Source organism: Anser anser, assembly GCF_964211835.1.
Source record: "Anser anser genome assembly, chromosome: 19".
NCBI classification, from domain to species: Eukaryota; Metazoa; Chordata; class Aves; order Anseriformes; family Anatidae; genus Anser; species Anser anser.
Genome location: NC_139740.1, coordinates 14,017,784 through 14,038,142, shown reverse-complemented (window position 1 = coordinate 14,038,142; position 20,359 = coordinate 14,017,784). Strand labels below are relative to the sequence as shown.

Sequence of the window (20,359 nt, the reverse complement as noted above, 5' to 3'; positions counted from 1 at the left end):
GTACCTCGTGGCAGGCTGGTGGCGTGTCCTTGGTCAGAGCGGGGGGACCCTGCGCCCCCAGCCCAGTGCGGCAGCGATGGCTCTTGGAGTTGGAGGATTAAGCCGTTGTAGTTCGCTTCCAGCAAGCCTCGCTTCTTTCTACATCAGTTAAAATCTCATGTTTTCGTATCTTTATTTTTCTTCCTCCGCTTAAAATCAGGTGGTGGAGGGATGCTGGTGAGACCCCAGAGCACGCCGGGCGGGCAGGAACGGGGTGGGGGGGGGTCTGTTCTCCATAGGCTGCTCTTGCTCCCCGTGCCTGGCACTCCTCCGTAATTGTTTTGCTATATGGCAACAGGTAGTAAAAGCTTTTAATGAGCCCTTATCTCCCCGGGGCTGCTCCCGGGGCTGGAGCAAAGCTTTGCTCCCCTGCTCCCACGGCAGCAGGGGCAGGAGCCGAGCGGCTCTGCTGGTACCCAAATGTTTGCTCAACGGCAGAGCGGGGCCGGTGGGAGGGTTAAACCTCCAAGACAAAGTGGTTAATGATGCTGAACAGCTGTAGTCATTAAATTCCTTACAAAAGACAGATTTAATCTATTACATCTTTATCTTTTCGCGGCTTCCCTGCTGGAAGCCTTTAGCGTGTTTGTTCATCCTTTAGCTGAGTTTATAGAGTGTGAGACGTCCTCGGCTCTGCTGGCGGAGGGCAGTTCGCCTGTCCCCTGCCTAAATGCTAAAACTGTCCTCGGCCCCAGGCTAAAAAGAAAAAGGAGTCGGGCATTTGGGTGTGCTTGGGGAGCAAGAAATAGGCGTCAGGAGCTTTAAAAGTGGGTGTCTCCTTCCTTTTGCTAACCGTCTCCGTTCTGTTCAGCCAAGCTGCTTTTACCAGCCGTGCTGGATTCGGTGGTTTGGGAGGTGGGGGCAGGTCTGGGTCTGCTGCAGGATGTTGCTGTGGTCTCGGGGAACACGTTAAACCACTAACGAACCACTAACAGACGACCTCTCTGCCTCTTCTCTCCCCTGGCCCTGGTGATGCTGCAGCGTGGTTCTCCTTCCTGAGCTGGTTTTCAGCGATACGGCTAAATTTTGGTATTTCCAGGAGGATTCTGGATGGAGAAGGGCAGCCGGTGGGGGGCTGCAAGCGAGAAGCTACTGCCTCTACTCAAAAAGCTCTGGGCCTGAGGGTCTCCGGTGCTAATAATCAAAGCCTTTGAAGGAGAACCTGCTTGAAAATAGCACTGTTTGCACAGCACCCGGCACAATAGGTCCCTGATGGCTGAGTGGCTGCCTTCGGTCTGCAGCAGTGCGTGAGAAGGCTGGAATTAAGAAGTATTATTCTCATCCTTCAAAGCTGTCTCGCAGCTCTGCTGACTGTGTTGTGTTGTGGGGTTTTATTGTGCTTCCACCACGGGTTTCTTGCTCAGGCCTCCCTTTTCCCCGAGGAATACGACGAGAGTCCGGAGGGCTGCATCCAGCCCTGCCTTTGATTTTTCGCACAGTCCCCGGCTGCTTTTGCCCCGTAATTCTCGCCTGCTTGCGTTTTGCCTTCGTCTTCGGGCTGCTGGTCCTGCGCAGCCTCTCGCAGCAGGTCTCTGGCAGCTGCTGTGGGCAGGTTGAGTTCCCAGTGGTGCTCCCGTGCCCGGGTAGATGGGGTTTGGGTGGGATGCTGGGGGTCTGGGCGCAGCACAGCGCCTGCGCTAACACTGTGGCTCGCAGGAACTCCCTAATTTGTGCCTCGTCTGGATCGCTGCCCTTTAAACGCTCCTTGGAGCGAGCAGGGGTTCGAAGACTTGATGCTGGCGGAATAGGGAAGGCGGCATGGGCAGGGGAGAGGAGCGAGCTGGCCCCAGCAGGAGATAAATCCCACAGGGGTGAAACCCTCGTGGGCTGCACGTCAGCTCGCCGTAGCGGTGCGCACCCGTTCCCATTAACCGCGTTATTCCTTGTGCGCACCCGTTCCCATTAACCACGTTATTCCTTCCGTCCCCGTCTGCCTGACGTCCTCTCTGCTTTGGGATCGTTGCGCTAAATAGGATAACGAGCCTTAATTGCCTTCATCTCCTCGACGTCAAGGCTTTGTCGGGCTTGGAAACGTCTGCCCAGGTTTGGGACCAGGCTGCGGGTGGGTTCCTGCCCCGTGGGGGGGTCTGGGCAGCTCAGGGGGGTCCGGGCAGGCGCTGCAGGACGGCCAGGAGCTAACGGGAGACCCAAGCAGGGGCCGGTGGGCAGCTGCTCGGACCCGTCTGGAAGCCTTCTGCTGCCTCCTGGGCAAAGGATGATCGGAGAAAGGGGGTCCGGAGAGCCAGGGCTGTAAATCTGTCCTGGAAACGCCGTCTCGGTCGATTTTTTTTTTTTATTTCCTTGTCAGCTAGATGCAGGGTTTGTTTCTCCTGGCTGCAGAGCAAATCGATAAAGCCGCACGTGATGGGGTGAGGGGGGGGGGACGACACCGCTCCTTGGATTTAAAACAAATAGCATCTCCCGAGCTTTTTCAGAGCCTTTCTCCTGGGCTGGCAGGTGCTCCGCGGAGGGGACCCGCGTGGCTGGGTCGTGCCCAGCGCCCGGTGTTTTGTACCTGGGCTGGGGCTTTCCAGGCTCTCGTTCGCAGCTGCGTTCACGGTTTTAACAGTGGTGAGGGCTGAGCAGCCTGATGTGGAGGAGGTGACGGGGGTGCGTGGTTGCAGGAGGGGCTGGATCCTGCTCACCCTCTCGAAACGTGGCTGTGCTGTGCTCCTGCCCCCTCATCCCTGTGTTTACTGAAGGCCATGGCGGGGTCCGGGTGTGCCGCCGGCCTCCTGGGCGGACACAGCAAAGCGGAGAGACGTTCACAGGCTGTTTTTTTTTGGAGCGCGGACCGGGGTCGGGCACTTTGCACAGGGAAATTTTAAGCTATTTTTGGCGAGCGCTCTTGGGAAGGACTCGAGAGCTCAGATATCCACGGGACGTTCTCCCGTGTAATAGCGGCGGTGCCTGCGCTTTGGCTCAGGACGTGCCCGGAGGGTGGACGCGCTGCTCCCAGTCTGCGCGAGCCACGTAGCCGGGGGGGGGCGGCTGGGAATCGGGGGGCGGTGGCGAGCTGCGGGGGGGGGGAAGGCAAAGACCTCTGTGCGTGCTCGAGGCGTGGACGCACGTTACTTAAAATTGCCCCGTTTTGGGCTCCGAGTCAGCTGGATCGGACTGTGGGAAGCATCTTTCCTGGGCCAGTAGGTACACGTGCGGCACGTACACGGAAAAGAAGCAGCTGTGAGGACTGGGGGGGGTCCATCGGAGGGTGCTGGGGACCCCCGAACCCAGCGGCTGCTTCCTTCTGCCAGCTTTTAGCACAGCTCTCCCCTCCGATTTACCCAGGCCGAATTTAACGGGTTAATTGTCTCAGGAGGCGGTGAAAATGTGCCAGGGCTTGCTGCCGGTGCTAATTTACAATCAGGATAAAAGTTCCTCTTATGCAATTTGATTTCTCTGAGACATGCCCAGCGCAAGTTCCCGTTCTTAATGCGCCTTTTCCTGTTCATTTGCGACTCCTAGAAAGCTAATTAGCTGCACATCCTCATTGCTGGAGTAGGTAGAGGCATTTCCTTTTGAATATTAACCAAAGGACGTGCTCGTCTGTGTATATGCGTTTTCTGGCTTATTAAATTTTGGGGCATGGGACTGAAGTGCTGTGACTGTCCTGTGGCCGCTGCTTTATGGTACCGGTGTCAGAGGGCGCCGCTGCAGCTCCTGGGCCTGGGCGGTTTGCAGTTCAGCCAAAACCTTTGTGCGGAAAGCGGGGTTAGGGGGCTGCCGACGGAGCCTTCCAGGCTCTAAAAGGTGGTGGGGGTGCTGGAGAAATTCCACGCTCCTTTCCTTGCTGTGGCGAGGCTGTCCCTCTGCACCCTGCCTGCCATCAGACTGGGTCTGGAAGGCTCAGGGAGGGCGCCTGGAGCCCTCCGTGCCCCTTTCTGGGGACCGTGGTGGAGGGAAGCATCGTCTCCATCACCTGCGGGACTTGTTCCTGTAACCTTCATGTGCTTGATTCGAGCACCTGAAGGAGGCCCCGTTCATCTGCGGGCACGGTGAGCGCCACGGGCTGTTCCTCGAGCTTCAAATCTTGCCTTTGAATGTGCTCCCGGCAGAACCCAAATTAATGCCTCTGCTGTGAAATGCAAACCTGCCATTAAAACGACAGAGAAGAGGAGAAGAAGGTTACAATCGGCTGGGTGGCGAACTGTCAGGGAGAGGAAGGCAGCTTTCACGCAGCTCGCGGAAAATATATATGCATCCGTCTATAAATGCAGCACCGTGTCAGCTTGCTATCAGAGCAAACTGTGACTCACCCGGGTTTGCTTGACGTGCTGCCTGCTTCGGAGATGAGCTGCGAAGAGTCAGTTCGGTGCCTCTTCTGCCTGTGCCTCCCCCGAGAGGCCACCAGGGCGATGCCCGCGGGTGCCGGCGTGCCGCTGCCTTGCGACGTGCTCCTGCTTTGAGCCGGCAGCACGGAGATGCTGCGGAGGGGATTTCTCTTCCCTTTGTGCAGCCGGATTGAGAAATGTGCCTTCGCGCCGTCCCGCTGCACGGCCCCAGCTCTTTAAAGGGCTCGGTTTGACCCCGCGTGCTTGGCTTCGGGGCCGCATCCGGCTCAGGTGGGGGCCTGGCAGCCACGGGATGAGAGAGGTGCAGCCACGCAACCACCTCCTGGCTTCCACCGTGCGGGGGTGGCTGCTGTCTGCGTCCTGCTGCCCGGAGCTCGGCGCTGTAAAACAGGCGTCCACGGCTAATCCGGCGGCGCATCGTGCCTTGTTAATAGCCTGATGGCTCCACGGGAAAGGGGCACGCCGCTGGAGAACCTGGGGGGGGGAAAAATGGCTTGGTTATTTCCGTTCAGCCAGCGCGAGGCTCCTATCGTGGTGCTCTGGGCGCACGGATGCCTCTCCTCTCCTCTCCAGGCTGGGAGTGTGGGGCTGCAGAGGGCTGTGAGGCTGCTGGGGCCGTGCGCCCTGTGCCTTGGGATGTTACGGTTGGGGTGGGGAAATCTGCGTGATGCTTGCCTGTCTCCTCTCATGCTCTAATTATCAACAAGACGGTGACGTGATGTTAATCTGGTGTCCTCGGGCCTCACAGCTAACGCAAACTGAAGAACTGGCAGCAGGAGTCCGCTCCTGGTTTGCCGGCTCACGAAGGCATCTTGCTGCTGGTTTACGTTCTGCGTGCTTTTCTTTATGGCCTGTCACGGCTTTATAGGTGAGGTAAATACTGCACGTATAAATAAATGATATTTAACGAGCGTTTAGATTGCAGGGAACGAGATGCAGCCAGGAGGGGAGCAGCGCTGCAGGGATTTACAGCCCGGTGTGGCCGCCGATGGAGCGCCCTGCTGGAAGCGCGCTGACTTCTGCTGCAGTGGCGCCTTCTGCTCGGCTCGGTGAGACCCTGCACAAGGACTGCAGCCTGTGCCACCCCTCCTGGAAGCCGCCCCTGGCCTTTGGTGCGAGCATAGGAGGTGGCTCAGCCTCGAAAAGCGGTGCAGCGTGGCACCCACGTGTGCCGGATCGTCCCCGTGGGACCGCGCGTGCCGGGGATGGCGAAGGAGCGACCGGCGGCTGGCAGGGCCCGGGGTGATGAACAGCTTCCAGGTTCAGAGCGTCCTCGTGGTTTTGGCTGCTGCTCTGGGCTACTTTTGTCTGTCCTTGCCCGGAATTGGGTTTAGAAAAACAAGCCTGGCTCACGTGGTCGTGCTGTGCCCGTGTTTGTTTCCCTCCTCAAAATGCAGAGCTGGCATTTCTCTTTTTCGCTCGGTCCAAGGATGGGTGAGGTGGCCCCAGGAGTGGTTCCTGCGGGTTTTGGCAGAATAAGTAGAGGAGGGAAGATGGGGATGGTGTCCCCTCTCCTGCTAGTGTGGATGCTGCCCCGATTTATCAGCAGGGAGCACAAAGAGGGGAGAAACGCTGGGCACCAGCCCCGCTGTGTTAGCTCCGCGCTGGCAGCAGCGCCTGCGCGCCTTGGAGGGGAGAGGGCTGGCTTCAGAGCTTGATTTCTGGGCTGAAAGTTGTCTTGGTTGGAATCCAACGCCTGAATGCCTTACCCTTGAGTGCGAAGGACGAGTGCTGCTCGGCGGCAGGTTTTAGGGGAAGCGGCGAGTTCCCCGGCTCAGAACTCAGCTGTGCCCCACGGGACCAGCCCTGGGGCTCAGCGCTGGGCCAGACCCTTCCTGAGCTCCGGAGGAAGGGAAATTGGTTAGCTTCTCGGTGGTGGTAATTAGCAAGTGCCTTGTCCCTCATTACGCCTCTCTTCTGTAATGAATTAACAAATTAATTGGACTAGCTGAAGGGAATGAAGGGCCTCTCCTGTGGGTTTATTGCGCTGCGCTTCAGGAAGGTGTCGGGCTCCCCCGGCGCTGCCCGGCCTCCCGCAGGCACTCGGGGCGGTTAGCAGCGAAGCCCAGGAGACACGCTCTGCTGGTAATTGTTTGATGCACTGCGCGAGACCCGCGGAAAGAAAAACAGAGCAGAAAGCCTGGCCTTGGAAATGAGCCTGCCGCGGGCTCGGTCCCTGGAGGCTGCGCCGGTGCCGCTGGGCTCGGGCGCGATGGTGCGGGGAGAAGGGGGCGCGTCGGACGGGTGACGCTTCCCCATCCCTGTACCGGGGATTTCTGCTGGTAATTGAGAGCCTTAAGGAAATGGGGTTTGAACGGGGTGTAGCTGAGCAGTGCTGCACAGCATCTCGCTGTCGGAGGGGCGATCGATAGCGAGCCGAGCCGCTCTCCCTCCCCGTTTCTCACGGGCTCTGCCGACCACATCTGATGCGCGTCCAGCTTTGGCACGCTGTGGACGTGTCGCCGCTCGGTCCCTGAAGGATCCCAAGTCCTTCGTTCTTCGCCTGTGGGTTTCTCTCTGTGGGCAGAACTGTCCTGCAGGGCTCGGCTGATGGCTGGCACCCCGCAGTTTGTGTCGGTCCAGGGGGAGCGGAGCTGGTGGCCGCTGCCTTCCCCCCTCCGGGGGCTCCTGGCCTCGCAGGCGCAGCAGCAGCAGCAGCAGTGGCCTCTCCCCCTCTTTGTTCGCCTTTCCCCCCATTAATTCAATCTTCGCTGTTAGCAAATCATTCCTGAGAAGTATATTGTGTAAAAAATGAGCTGTTAATTGAAGTTTTGTTTGCTTTTTCTCTTACTGTTGCAAAAAGCCTTGCATAATAAGGGCTGTAAAAATCCGTGTTGCCACGTTACGGATATCCGAGGTGGGGAGGGGGCAGGGAGGGAGAAGAGATGCGAAGCTGCTCTCCATTAGACTTTAATAAGCATGTGGAGAAAAAGCTCTTGTTAATCCCCTCGGAGGCTTAAAGGTTTATTGCTAACAATTAAAATCTCATATTGTAGCGCTGACTCGGTGCCACGGACCTCTTCGCTGCGTCCTGCCGGGCACGTCTGCGTGGTGCTGGTGGGCAGAGCTGTCCCTGGGGAAATTCCTGCTCCTAGGGGAATTTCCTGCTCCCGAGGGAAATTCCTGCTCCCTTCCTGCTCCCGAGGGAAATTCCTGCTCCCTTCCTGCTCCCGAGGGGATATCCCTGCTCCTGAGGGAGATTCCTGCTCGGGCTGGCTGCGAGGCTGCCTCTGCCCGGCGAGGTTCCTCCCAGCAAGCGACTGGAAACGTGGGCTCGTCCCAACTGGTTTTGGTGGGCAGCGCTCACCCTGGTTGGAGCCGAAGGAGTTTAAGGACGGCCTGTTGTATTTTTATTTTTATTTTTTTTTTTGTTCCGAGCGTCTGTTTGGGAGGAGAGAGAGGGGGATGCCATCCCCAACCCCAGCTCTCCCCTCCACTGTCCTGGGGCAGGAGGTGAGCGCACAGCATCCGAAGCTTGCGTGCTCGCGCAGCCGGTCCTCTGCTAGGTGAATTTACCAGCGGGGGTTCAAGGTTTCTCTGAGCTCCTCGGTGGACGGGAGATCGGTGACCTGGAACCTTTCCTTTCCTGCCACGGAGGTGGGCCTTGCTTGTTTAGCAAGCTATTTTCTGCTAGATTGCAGGGGAAAAGGCAAAAATATTTGTGCGCCTCCGTTTTTGGAACGGTGAAGGTTACCCAAACCGCCTCCCTTCGGCCGTGCCCAACATCGCCGTTACAAAACGAGAAGTTTCGTAATGAACCTCCCGGGTTTCCTCGGCGGCTTGGGAATCGCGTGCGCGGCCCCGCTCCCCGGCACAGGCTGCAGCCCTCGCCCCGAGCCCAGCGCTGTCGGGGCCGGCCCCGCTCCCGGGCCGGGTGCCAGCAACGTTCCTGCTTCCTCCCGCGAAGCCTGAAGCGCCAGATGCGCTGACGGGGAAAATATCTGGACGCTTGGCTTTAATACGAACGTTGCTTTGGCCAAGGAGATCGGTTTTACTGATTTTTACTGCTGGCAGCCCACCTGGCTGCGGTGCTGCGGGGCCACCCCGCGGGACGCGCCGGCTGCTGCCACAGGAGGAGGAGGAGGATGGATTCTGGCGGCGCACCAGCGGAGGCCGGTGATTGAAGCTGCTGTTTGCAACTGAGAAGAATTACGGGTTATCAAAGCGGCTGATAATTAGCGGCGAATAAAATGTACTTGCAATGATATTCCGTCAGTTAGAGATAAACCGGTACCCGGCTGCCTTGCTCCCAGTTATTAGGGGAAAGTTTGGGTGTCGCGCTGCTGCCGGCTGCTCCGTAAGGGCAGCGCCTTCCAGCTCGGTGTTACCGGCTCACGAGGCGCTGCCGGAGCAAACCCGATGTGAAAACGCTGATTATTTTTTTTTTTCTTTTTGTGTGTGTGTGTGCGCCTGTGGACAAACCTCTCCTTTCCAATTCCCGCAGCAGCGCTGCCATAGCTACGGGCTGGCTGCGGCAGGCGCGGCTGCTGGGCCGTGGGAGGACGCGGTGCCGGAGGAGCCAGATGGAAGATGCTCTGCGTGGGAAGAGGGAGCCCCGGGCCTCCCCCCGCGCCGGCTGCTGCGGCTCCGGGACGTGTTTTGGTGAGCCCGGCACAAGGCAGCGGGGATGGGGTCGGAGCTGCTCCCGCAGCCCAGCTCCCAAATTGGCCCCGGGGAGCGCTGCGGGGTCGGCGTGCTGCGGGGTCAGGCCCTCGGGGCATGGTCCAGCTCTTTTATTCGAGGCTGAAAGCCTGGATCTGCTTGGGCTCGGCCCCGAACAGAACAAGCTGGTGGTGCTGGGTTTCCCGGGGGCTCCAACTTTAACCGAGGAGCGCGGCGCGAGGCCTGGGAGAAGCCGTTCCCTCCCAGCCCTGGTGGCGAGGCGAGGAAGGCGATCCCCGCTGGGATGGGAGCTGCCTGTTGGGAGTGGGGCTTTGGGCTGCGTTCGTAGACCCCAAGCTCTTCTCGTGCCTGCCAGGAGCACGCGAGCACGTGCCCTGTCGTCCACGCATTATTTTTTTCCTTGCGTTTATCTTCTCTAGAGCAGCTCATGTTCTCTTTAAACTGTATTTGGCATCTCTTCGAGACTTACAGGGACGGTTCTGATTCCTGCCCCTGACTGCATGTGCTCTGGTTTAGGTTTTACGAGGCTTTGTTGAACTCTGGGGGGAAGTGGAAGGAATCTCGCCACACCTGACTGCTTTGCAGCGCTGACCAGGCTCTCATTAGCAAGCCTGAGAAGAATTGGCTAAGAAATGCCTTCCTGTCCGTCCCGCCGTTATCGCAGGTCCCTCGGTAGCAGTCTCCGAATTAAAATGCGAAACGAGACGTACCTGAAACGCTCGGCGCCCCCTTAATCTCGTGTAAGGAAACAAATTTGCCTCGAAGATGTCTTCATTGCGCGGGGCTTTGTGGATGTGGGGTTACTGGGGGGGTTTCTTTCACGCCCTGGCCCTCGTTAAACTCCTTCCTCCGACGTGCCCTGGAGGGGGGTGCTGGGCAGGGCAGCGGGCTTGGGGACGGGGCTGAAGGCTACGGAAAGCCCAGGCTGTGGGGAAGTGAGGCTGTGATGAAGTGAGGCTGTGATGCAGGGCTCAGGGGCTTGGCCACTGTCCCCGGGGGCTGCTCCCTGTCCCTAGCGGAGCTGGGGCCTGCGGTGGGGCCACGCGTTGGGGTAGCACCCGCTGCTCCAGAACTGCCTCTTGAGAAACTGCAGCGAGACCCCGGAGGTAACAAAACGCCATAAAATGCACGGGGTGGAGGCTTCAGAGCTGCTGAGCTGCAGCCCTTGCTCCAGGGGCGGTGGTGGTGGGGGGGAAAAATTCAGTGTCTTAGCGAGCAGCTGGTAATTTGAGGCATAATGCAGGGCTTTTGTGGCAGAGAACGGCAGCGTTGACTCGCTTTAAGCACTGTTACCCCGCTGCAGGGGGCAGCTGGTGAGGACGGCCTCGCTCTGCTCTTGCTCCTGCTCCTGGTGGCCCCGCTTGCTGCACGGGGGCACGGTGCGTTTCCCTGCCTGCTGCAGCAAGCTGCCCCTGCTTTGCTGTCCACGGGTACCCCCCGGCTTGTTCGGGCCCCGCTCCCGCAGCCAAAAGTGGCTCGGGGGATGCCGTCTGTAACGCAAAGGGTTCGGGTGCTGCTGCTGCAAGCACCGGGGAGGAGATCCCGCGGGGTGTGGGGTGAACCCGCTGCCACCCCGAGCAGCTGGGCTGCGCTCCCCAGGGCTGCCAGGCGACGAGGGCGAGCTGTTTGCTTATGTCCCGAAGCTGCGCGTCAGCTGCTGCCAATGATAAATACGATTGCACCCACTTCAGGGTTGAGAAAGGCTTTTTTTTCTTTTTTTTTTTCTCTCTCTCGTGGCAGGGAGTATTTAAGGCTGCGCTCGGGTTGTCGGTTTCAGTGTTTTGAGTGGCGGATTGCCAGCGGTCCCTGGCTTTGGGAAGGAGCTGCGGCTCCAGGCCTCCTCGTGTCCCCGCCGATAGCTCCCCTCGCCCCGTCCCCTTGTGCCGGGTCAACGCTGGCTGCGATAACTCTGCCTCCCTCGAGGAGGGGCTCGTCTGGGTTGGTTTTGGGATGCTGTGCCCGACAGGCTCCGAGGCTGTGCTGGAGACCTCGGAGCAGTCTGACTGCATTTTGGGGACATTCCTGGAGGCAGGCAGGCTCCTGGCAGCACCAAATCCCAGCCCCAGGCACATCCCCAGCCGCAGGCAGCGCCCGTCCCCGGTTAGCGGTGACTTGAGGTCCCTGCGGAGCGGCGCGGGGGCGCGTCGTGCTTTGCAAGGAGCCCTGGCTCCGCGTTTGTCCTGGCACGACGCTGAGACGGGGATCGATAGAGCCAGGTGGCCGTCAGCTTATTTATTTTTTAATGCATTTTTAAGCGAGCAGGGCTCTGCAGAGTGTAGGCGGTGAGCAGGACTGCCGCAGGTGCTGCGCCCCGTGGTGGCACAACCCCTGGGACACCTCGGGGTGACTTTGGGAGCGGTGTGACCGGCCGATGTCCCGTCAGATGGGCATCGGTGGGTGCCAAGGGAGGGCTGGGGGCGCAGCCACCCCTGGCAATTCACCCCGTGTTAGCTTTCAGTGGGCTGTGAGCAGGTGCTGCAGGCACAGGACGGGGGGATTCTGCGCCCCGCCAGCTGAGCTCCCCTGGAAGTTCCCTCTCTGATAACTGAGCGCTTTCAAAGGGAGCCGTTGTCCTTTCTACCTGACCCTATTTCACGTTTCTCACTATGCATCCTTTAATCTGCCTGAGAGAGGATGGAGACGTGTGGCTCTGCTGCTGCACAGCCTTTGTACTGCTCCTGGTGCTGTGCAGGAGCAGCAAAGCTGAGCGAGGTGCAGGCAGGATGCGACCGCCCCGTGTCCGTCGGGGCTGCAGATGTGCCAGCTCTCCCCGTCTCTCCTGGCTCCCCGCCCTGCTTTGTTCTTCTCCTTTTATCGCTTTCTGGCCTCCGCTCTGTTACCACTTTCTCTCTTTTAATAAGCGTGAAATGAGAGCCTCCGGGCACCATCGCGGCGTGGCTTATTGCTGCCTCTTATTTCCCTCTCCGTGTTAGCTCCTGGACGAGTTCGCAACGTTATTTATTCACGAAATAAGGTGGTACAATTCATTCCGTTTCCTTTTCCCCATCGAAACGCTTTCTGCTGTTAGCTGGTGGGCTGTGGTCTTTGTCTCCTCGGGCTTGGAGGAGCCTGCTGCAGGGCTGCCAGGATGCTTGCTGGGCGAAAAGCCAGGACAAGAGTGACTTGGAAGCGCCGTGTCTCCGACCTTCCCCGAGCCGTGCGCCTCCGCAGCACCTTCACGTTGGGCGCTCAGCGACCCGCACCCAGCCGGAGCATCGGGGCTTGTCGTCCCGAGTTCTTTATTCATTTATTCTCGCTCGTCGGGTGGGGAAGAGCAGCTTATTTCTGAAAGGTGTCGCCCGCTTGTCATTCCTCTTTCGGTTTAAATTCAGCTCAGCCAGCAGCTTGTGCAGGAGGCCGGCTTGGCAGTGAGCGGAATCCGAGGAGGGCCTGACCCCGCCGAGGGGCTCCTCTCCGCACTGCCGCTTCCCTGGGGAAGGACGTGGCCGATAGGGCTGGGCTTTTCTTGCTTCATCTAAAAGCCAGCAGATGCTTCATCCTTTTTGTTTTATCCCTTTGCCCTGCGGAAGGCAGAACACGAAAAAGGAGAGAAGCCGGTCCCATACAGCAGGGGTCGGGAGGGAGGTTTGCACGTCCTTGGCACGGGGCACTTTGGGAAGAGCCTGCCTCCAGGAGGATGAGTCCTGCGCTCAGGTCTCCAGCCAGGGTGGCTTTTTGGCCCTGGGGGCCAGGAGCTGGAGGCCTGGGCTGGCTTCCCCCAGGTCGCTGCTGCTGACGCCACCTCTGGGACTCGCTCTGCTCCGGCCTGAGCACCTACGTGCAGCCCCGCAGGAGTGCCGGCTCGGCCCTAGCAGAGATAGATGCGCACACGCCTGTTTCTTGTCTTTCAGAGAGTTGCTTGCCCAAATATCTCAGTTTTACAGCTGGCTGCTTTGCTCCTACTTTGAAGTGCGTCCCTTTTTAGCGCTGCTGACCATATAAGTAGAGATACGTGCTCAGTTTTGATCAAAGCGGGGTGCAGGGGTAGGGCTGCGGAATGGCGAGGGCAGCGGCCACTTTGTTCTCCAAAACTCCGCCTCGCGCGGGGGCCCTGCACCCACCGACTGCTCCCCCAGGGGAAAACACCTTCTGATTTAAACCCAGGGGGGTCAAAGCCCCCTGTCTGTGCGGGTGGCAGCAAATATTCCTGGTACACTGGTAGGGTCCGGGCTGGGGTGGTGAGTGCCATGGTGGAGCAGGATGAGGCACCGTTTGGATTTGCGGTTCGCGAGGCACGGCGCCGCCTCCTGCTGCCTCCTGCCTTGCGGGACCTCGAGCACCTCCTCGGCTGGGCGGCATGTGCAAAGGTGGAAATGGATGCCCCGATTGATTTATTGGGTATTTAACACGGCACAGCTCGCCGAGAGCAGGGCGGAGGCAGTGTGGGAGGAGAGGGCAGGGCCGTGAAAGCTCGCCTTGTGCCGGGTGGTGCTCCATCGATAAGGGCAGCTCCGGGGTGTTTGACCAGAGGAAGAGGAAATCAGTTCCCCGGTGACTGCTGTGTCACCCGGGGTGCTAACGGGAGGGGGGCATGTCTCCCTACAAATTAATTCAGGATTGCTCTGGCTTTTCAATAGCAAAAGCACGTTGTGCCTACTTAGACAAGTGCTGCGTGGGGTGGGGTTTTCTTTGCTGTCTGCAAGGATGCTTTTTTTTTAAAAAAAAAGAGCTATTTATTTATTTTTTAAAAAAGGGCTATGGAAACCTAACGACCTTCCTGCTGTAGCTCTGCAAACAGAAAGGAGCACGGTGGGGACTCCCTTGTCCCAGAATAGTTTTCCTCCAAGCTCTCCAGGTCTTCCTGTCCAAGTCTCTCGTTGCATCAGGCTTTCTGAAATAATCAGCCCCCGTGGTTATTTCAGTTAATACTAATTAGTGGCGTGAACTAATTAATGTGGGTTGACTTTCCTCTTCTCTTCCTAATGCGTTTTTAACCCACTGACACATTCCAATTAAGGGACTCATGCAGGGACCGGACTGAAATGACTCAGAGCAATCACAGTTGGAATAAATCGCGTGCCTCGCTGAAGGTCACTAATATTTTTCCAAATTGATGGAGTCGCGTGTTTGTGCCCGCCAACGGGGAGGTGACTTAACCGTACAACAGAAATCCAAAATGTCTTCAGGTTTGCCTCCGTGGAAGCACATCCCTGGGGACCACGTTGGTGACCGCGCGGTGTGCCGAGAGCGCGGCACGGAGCTGGGGGCGGCTTTTCTGCAGGGCTGCAAACTTTGGGGCAAGTGGTCTCGACCTCAGGAGGAGCCCGCTTGTTTCCAGCTGTAGCTGTGTGATGGTAACAGAGGGCACTCTGCATGCTGCCAGCCTGCTTGGGCTCGTACGAGAGATTTCTTATCCCCTTCGCTGGGTTGTTGTCCCGCACAGAGTGCTGCAGGCTCTGGCCGTGCCCCTCTGTGCCGACAAGACCCAGGGGAGAGGCCTTTGGGCTGGGGGAAGCCACGAATCTGGTGGCGACAAAGCGTGCAAAGCTGCCGTCACGGTGCTTGTAGCTTCTTTAATAAGATGCCTGTCCTTGTTTCTCCTGAGGTTGGTGTGGTGTTGGTATTTCCTGGTATTTCCTCAGGAGCACAAGGAGACCAAGCTGCAGGGGTGCCAGCAGCAGGACGTGCCCATGAGCTTTCATTCTTGGTCCCTTCCCGTCTGAGCCCAGTTGGGTCGTGATGCTGAAATCCCCATCTTTTTTCTCGGTGACAAGCCATCCAGGTTTTGCTGGATAAAGCCCGTGTTTCTGTATTTCAGCTCCTCCAGCTGCTGAGACGAGCTGTGCAGTTCCTCCCCGGGCAGTCTCTCCCTTCTGCCGGCGGGTTCAGCCTCGAGCACCTCGTGCAGGTGCTGGGTTAAAGGAGGTGAAAGCACCCTGATTAAACTGCAGGAGAGAGCAGGCAGCAGATCCGTCATGAGTATTAATAGTGCTGGTCAGACGATATTATGCAAATGATGGGAGAATAGACAGTTTAGTTATTCATCTTTAACCTTTATTTTTGTTTAACGTGACCTTACCCGACGAGTCTCCCGTTACTGCCGCTGGCTGTTCGGGGCACGTCCGTTTGTTCTGTTGCCAGCAGCCCAGCAGCTAAGCCCATGTTCCTGGCCAGTGGCACCGGGCACAATCCAGATATCCGTCCTGGTGCTGGTAGAAATGCCCCAGCCCTGCCAGGGGTCGGGAACTTTGGGCTGCATTTGGGTTGAGCAGCCTGGGGGCACCCAGCACCGCAGATCTTCCTGCTGCGTGTCCCAGCACCCTGGGGAGGGCAGAGCTGGTGTCTTGAAGGTTTCCTTTGGCCGATGCAGTTGGAGGCTCTGGCACGTCCTTGAGTCGCAGCAGGTTCTCGTGAGCCGTGTCCAGGCTGGCAGGACTCGCTCGTGGGATGCCTCTCGCTGCAGGTTGCTGCCCAGTTCCCTGCAGACGTTACGCGTAGCTGGGCAGTGTTGGTTTTGGCCATTCCGCTCCGTTTTCTTGGGATTACGAATGGCACAGGAACATATTCCAAACGAGACTGAAGTTCATAGGCGCCTCTGGCCAGGTTCCACTGAAATAACACCGTGGTTGTGCACATAACATCTGATCGTGGTGCTCCCTGAGGATGGGGCTGGGAGAAGGCTGCGGGGAAGATGCGGGGAAAGCCTGAATTTGTCTCTTGCATTGCAGGGTTTCAGCGGACCCCCCCACGCGGCATTTGCCTTGAGCTACGACCCACGAGCGGCGAAAGAGAAATACGAGCACGACCCTGCCTCTCGCCCGGACTACGAGAGCGAGTTGTCCATCCGGATAGGTAGAGCTGGGCACCATCCAGGCAAGCATCCTGTCATATACCAACCGCAGAGTGTGCGGGGGAAAATACCCCGTTAAGCTGGCACCTAGACTGTAACGTATGTGATTGAAATTAGATCGGCTTTGACACATGCATGCAGAGCGCGCCTCCTCACCCCTCTCTGGATCTGTCTCTGTGCTGGCTCTCGTTCCTGGAGTCATTACTTCTGTTTCTCCTTCGGTTCTCAAAACCACTTGCACGTCTGTCTGTGCCTGTGAATTATTGATAATTAGATATCTCATTCACCAGGGAAATGAAATCGTCAGCTTATCTTGAAATAAGTTTATTTGGAGCGTGGGTGCAGCGAGCAGTAACCGTGCCCTCTCCGAGTAATGCCACCTTGAAGGTGCCCCGCGATGCTGACCTTCGGTGGCCCTCCCCAGTTATAGATGAGGATCGGCCATCGTGCCATCACTCCTTATTTTTAGAGGTTAATAGAATTTTAGCTGCCAAAGCGTGGAATATAAAATGTCCTGTTGGCAGCTATCTCCTCTTCAGATAGCTTTTAAAGAAGGAACTTCTTGCTCAAGGTGGTGGCGCCTTGTCGGGTGTCCCAGCTCCGGGGTGTTCGTGGGGGACGGTGGCAGCCCCCGTCGCGCCCCGCTGCCTGCCTCGGAGGCAGCACGGTTCTTAGCCTGCTGCCTAACAGCAGCTTTTCAGTAGACAAAGAAAATGTAATTTGGTGAATTAATCTTATTGCTCCTCTGCTTTTTCTTGGTTGGAGAGAAACTAAAATAGCAGTTTACAATATCTCGAGTATAATTGGGAGCAGATTGAGACGCAGAAATGATCCTTCTTCTTGCAAAGAATGATGCAACCAGGCTCTGTTATTTAACCGCATTGCTTAATTGCATGTTTCATAAAGTGTTTCAAATCCTCAGGATTCTGCAGGATCTGAAATATCAGCTTGGAGTTTTCCAAAGGGATGAAAGGAAGTTCTGTGCTAGACTCAGCGGGCTTCAGGTCTGTGATGTCTCGTAGCTCCTGGGACAAGCTCACGCTTGAAGGCTGCTCTAGCCCTGCAGCCTGTAAGGCTGTTGCAGGTTATTTGTGATTTTGTAAGGTGGAAACTTTACATCCCAGATGCGTTTTAATTTTATTCTTCAAGAAAAAAGTAGGTAGCCCTGTGATTTTTCAGAAAGTTAAACTGCTGGGTTTTATGTTTTCTTCTTCTCTCACAGTTGCAAACAATAACAGTGCAAATGGTTTTGAGAACAGAAAATTTCCATTAGGCTCAGTTGTTTTTCCACTCTCTGGGGAAATGGTATTAAGAATCTACAATACGTTAATTCTTTTATCGTCTCTTGTTATTCTTTTGCTTACCGAAATGAAGTCGGTGTTTTCACAAGATACATCAGGCCTTCCAAGAAGGCAGCTTGGGCTCTGCTTGGCTGCGCTCTTGGGAATGCTTTGGGAACATAATGGGTATTTTCCAAGCCTAATGGGTACTAACTGGAATGTTTCATACTTAATCACTGCTGAATCATTGACCCTTGCTTCATATTTACGTGTTTTAAAATCGCTAAAGCTGCGAAAACAAAACAAAACAAAAAAATCCCAAAGCGGCATTGTTTTGCGGTTGTCTTTACTGCCTGGGGATGGCGGTGAGGAGAGGAGCAGGGGGACTGCTGTTGAAGGGAGGGGAGGAAGCGTAAAAACGCGGCTCCCCAGAGCCCTGCGTGTCTTTGCTGCTGGAGATTTGGACGTATTGAACTTGGCTGTGTGAGAGCAGGAGCGACTGCGGTCGTGCCTGGTTAGCGGGACCTGTGTAGCTGCTGAGGGTAACCAACAAGCGAGAAGGTTTGGTTTAGACCCATAGAAAGGGAGATGGAGGAAATGCCATGGCTAGATCTATCCCATATCCATTCTTTTGGGAGGAAAAAAAATAAAATCATGCTGCTTTTCTTCTCAGCAGCGTGTCTGGGGTGGCTCTGTTCCTCCCTACCACTTGAATCCCTTGGTTTGCCATCGCGTGCAGGCTGCGGGGAGCGGGGAGGCACGGCGCCATCCAGCCCGGGCTGGGCGCCTGCTCTCCTGCTCTCTCCCTCTGCTCTGCGGATGCGTGGCCGGGGCAGTTCCGCTCCTCCTGCCCCCGGTTCCCTCCCGCAGGCTGCTGCCGTGCCCCCTGCCCTGCCCGTTCCCGGGGGCTCCCCGGGGATGCTGTCCTGCGGCGGGGCAGAGCACGGCCTCCTTCCCACCCGATTGCAGGCGCCGATGTGGCTCCGAACGGGATTTTACGGGAGGTGCCGGGGGCTGACTTCTCCTGGGTGCACGGAGTAACGCATGTGTCGGTGCGAAATGGAGTATGGGCGGATTTGGCGTGAATTGCTGTGAAAATGTGTGTCCAGACTCGGTATTTAGGGACTGGGGTCACCGCTAGGCTTTCGTTGCTACAAACCTAAGTGAATCCAGCCTTGTCTTTGCTGTACCTGGCCGGGAAGCGGACGTAATCTGTGTTCCTTTCTCCCACCCTTGGAACAGATTGCGATAAAGGTGAGGAGGGTTTGTTTGCGCGTTTGCTTTGTGACTGGTGCGCGGAGAGGGGACGGGGCTGTGCCGCCGGCAGCGGGGTGCTGCGAGCCGCCCCCGCCCCGCAACCTCACCCAGGGCTCAGGCATCTCGGCGCACTCGGATCCGCTCAACCGGGGGAAAAAACTTCGAGCAGGTTCGCCGAAGGCTGCGGTCTCTTGGCGTTTCTGCGGGACTGGGAGCCTGCGTCTGGCCCCTTAAATGGCAGCTACGTGCGCGGTGTGCTTGGGTAGTTCTCAGAAAGGATTTACATACGGCATCGCGCCTCGCAATCCGAGCCGTGACTCACGCTTCCACAAGCTGGATATTGAACAGCGAGGCGCGTCGCTTCCCCGGCGCCCTGGTGCGGGGTGATTCACGTCGCTCCAAATCAGCTTACGGAGCCGAGTGGGAGGGCAGCGCTGTTCCCAACCAGCCTCCCTCGCTCTTGCTTTAATATTCCTGCTGCTGTACCGCAGGTGAGAGCGCTCCTGCGTCCAAGGAAATGCTTTCTAGGCGCGTTGTGGCGGAGGAGGTTACAGCAAAGTGGCTGGCAGGTGCCTGGAGGAAAAGGCTAAATCTCGTGGCAGCGAGGGGCTGGGAGCACCTTCAGCTATCGCCCGCCCCAGGGCACGGCGGTGCACCCATGTGGTGCACATCTGGCTCCAAACGCGGTTCAGTCCCGAATATTCAGGGGTAGCAGCGTTTGCTTTAGCGGCTTGGCTGACTTTTGGAAGGGCGAGATTTAGGAAAGGGCACTGTGGTGCTCCCGCACAGATGTTCAGTAAGCGAACCCAGATGGGAACAGTAGCCGGGGAAAAAAGCTGGTGTTGGAAATAGTGTAGTTAAGAAATGAAATTTCATTAAACGGCTTACTTTAATGAGCCGTGCTGATTGGGGACGTCACGGACAGGCCTTGCTACATAAAATTTCTATTTTTTTTTCCTTAAATTTGAGCTGCAGTGCTGTGCAGGCCTCTCTGGCCGAGGCTCCCGTGATGTTTTGGCTGGGGGGGCTCTTGGGTAGGACAGGCGGGTGTGCTGGTGGCACCGCCAGTGCCAGCCCCAGCACTGCCCCCAGACCCCACTTCTGGGCCCGTTTCAGTAGCATCACACAGTCTCTGCTCTTAATTTTCTGCCTCCTTTCTGAGGCTGTCATTTTGTCCACTTCTGTTTCATTTTTTCAACTACAAAGGAAATTATTTTGTACCGGGGCTGCTGCCGCCGACTGTACGAGAGAAGAAGCAGACCTTGTCCATGCAGCGTCTCTTTCATCAGGGCACAGGCAGTTAAAATCCCGTAATGATGTAATAAACTTCTGATGAAAGGAAGGAAAGGAGCTGTTGAGATAAAAGAAGAGCCAAAACCTCTTAGAGAGCAATAAAAAGAGAGGACATGAGTTGAATTGTTGAATTGTACGATGCAGCAGTGCGGGTATCGCTTGCCTCTGTCATCTCATTGTGTCCCTCCAGGCAGAAAATCCCCGCTTTGCCCCGTTCCTTCTGAAATTGTGGCAGGTTTGCGCAGCGCTTGCTCGGGGAGCAGCAGCTGGTGCCATTTCCACTGCCTTTAGGGGCTGTTCTCTGCTGCGCAGCTGGTGGGGAAGCCTCCATTTACTGGTTCGGGATATAGCGAGGTATTTCAGAAAACTGCAGCTCGGTGTGGCTTGGGGATAGCGTTGCAGCAGGGGCTTTGCAGAACCCAGAAGGAAACGGGTCCCAGCCCCACAGAGCCCTCTGCTCTCGCCCTCCTGCCCACCGAGCTCCAGCTCCAGCCCCAGCTCTGCGCCAGCAGCCCCGGCACCGAGGGGCAGCTCTCCTCCCCAGGAGCCCCCCCGTGCCCCTTGTGGGGGCGGTTTGCTGCTGTAAATTCCCCGTAATTTTCCTCCTTGTTCCCTCCTTCCAGAGCAGGAGCAGGGGCCGCGAAGGAGCGCTGCCGCGTAAACCTCCCCGGCCGTGGAGCCCGTCGTGATTCATCGCGGTAATATTCAGCCGGAGCCTCGCCTGTGCAGCCGAGAGGTTCGTTAAGTCGTTACAACTTCTCCTACACGGGGATCCTTCTGCAAAA

At 57.3% G+C, this 20,359-nt stretch overlaps 1 protein-coding gene across 7 annotated transcripts in view; it reads left to right on the top strand.

Moving 5' to 3' along the window:
- The window catches only part of SLC39A11 (solute carrier family 39 member 11), an 88,216-nt gene that overhangs the window by 12,193 nt on the left and 55,664 nt on the right, over positions 1-20,359 (top strand). For 3 of the 7 annotated variants that reach the window (XM_083805050.1, XM_083805052.1, XM_083805047.1), the window contains one exon: positions 15,623-15,767. In XM_083805050.1, the coding sequence (XP_083661176.1) occupies positions 15,623-15,767 (145 nt within the window). The other 4 variants (XM_083805051.1, XM_083805049.1, XM_083805048.1 and 1 more) reach the window with 3 other exon arrangements.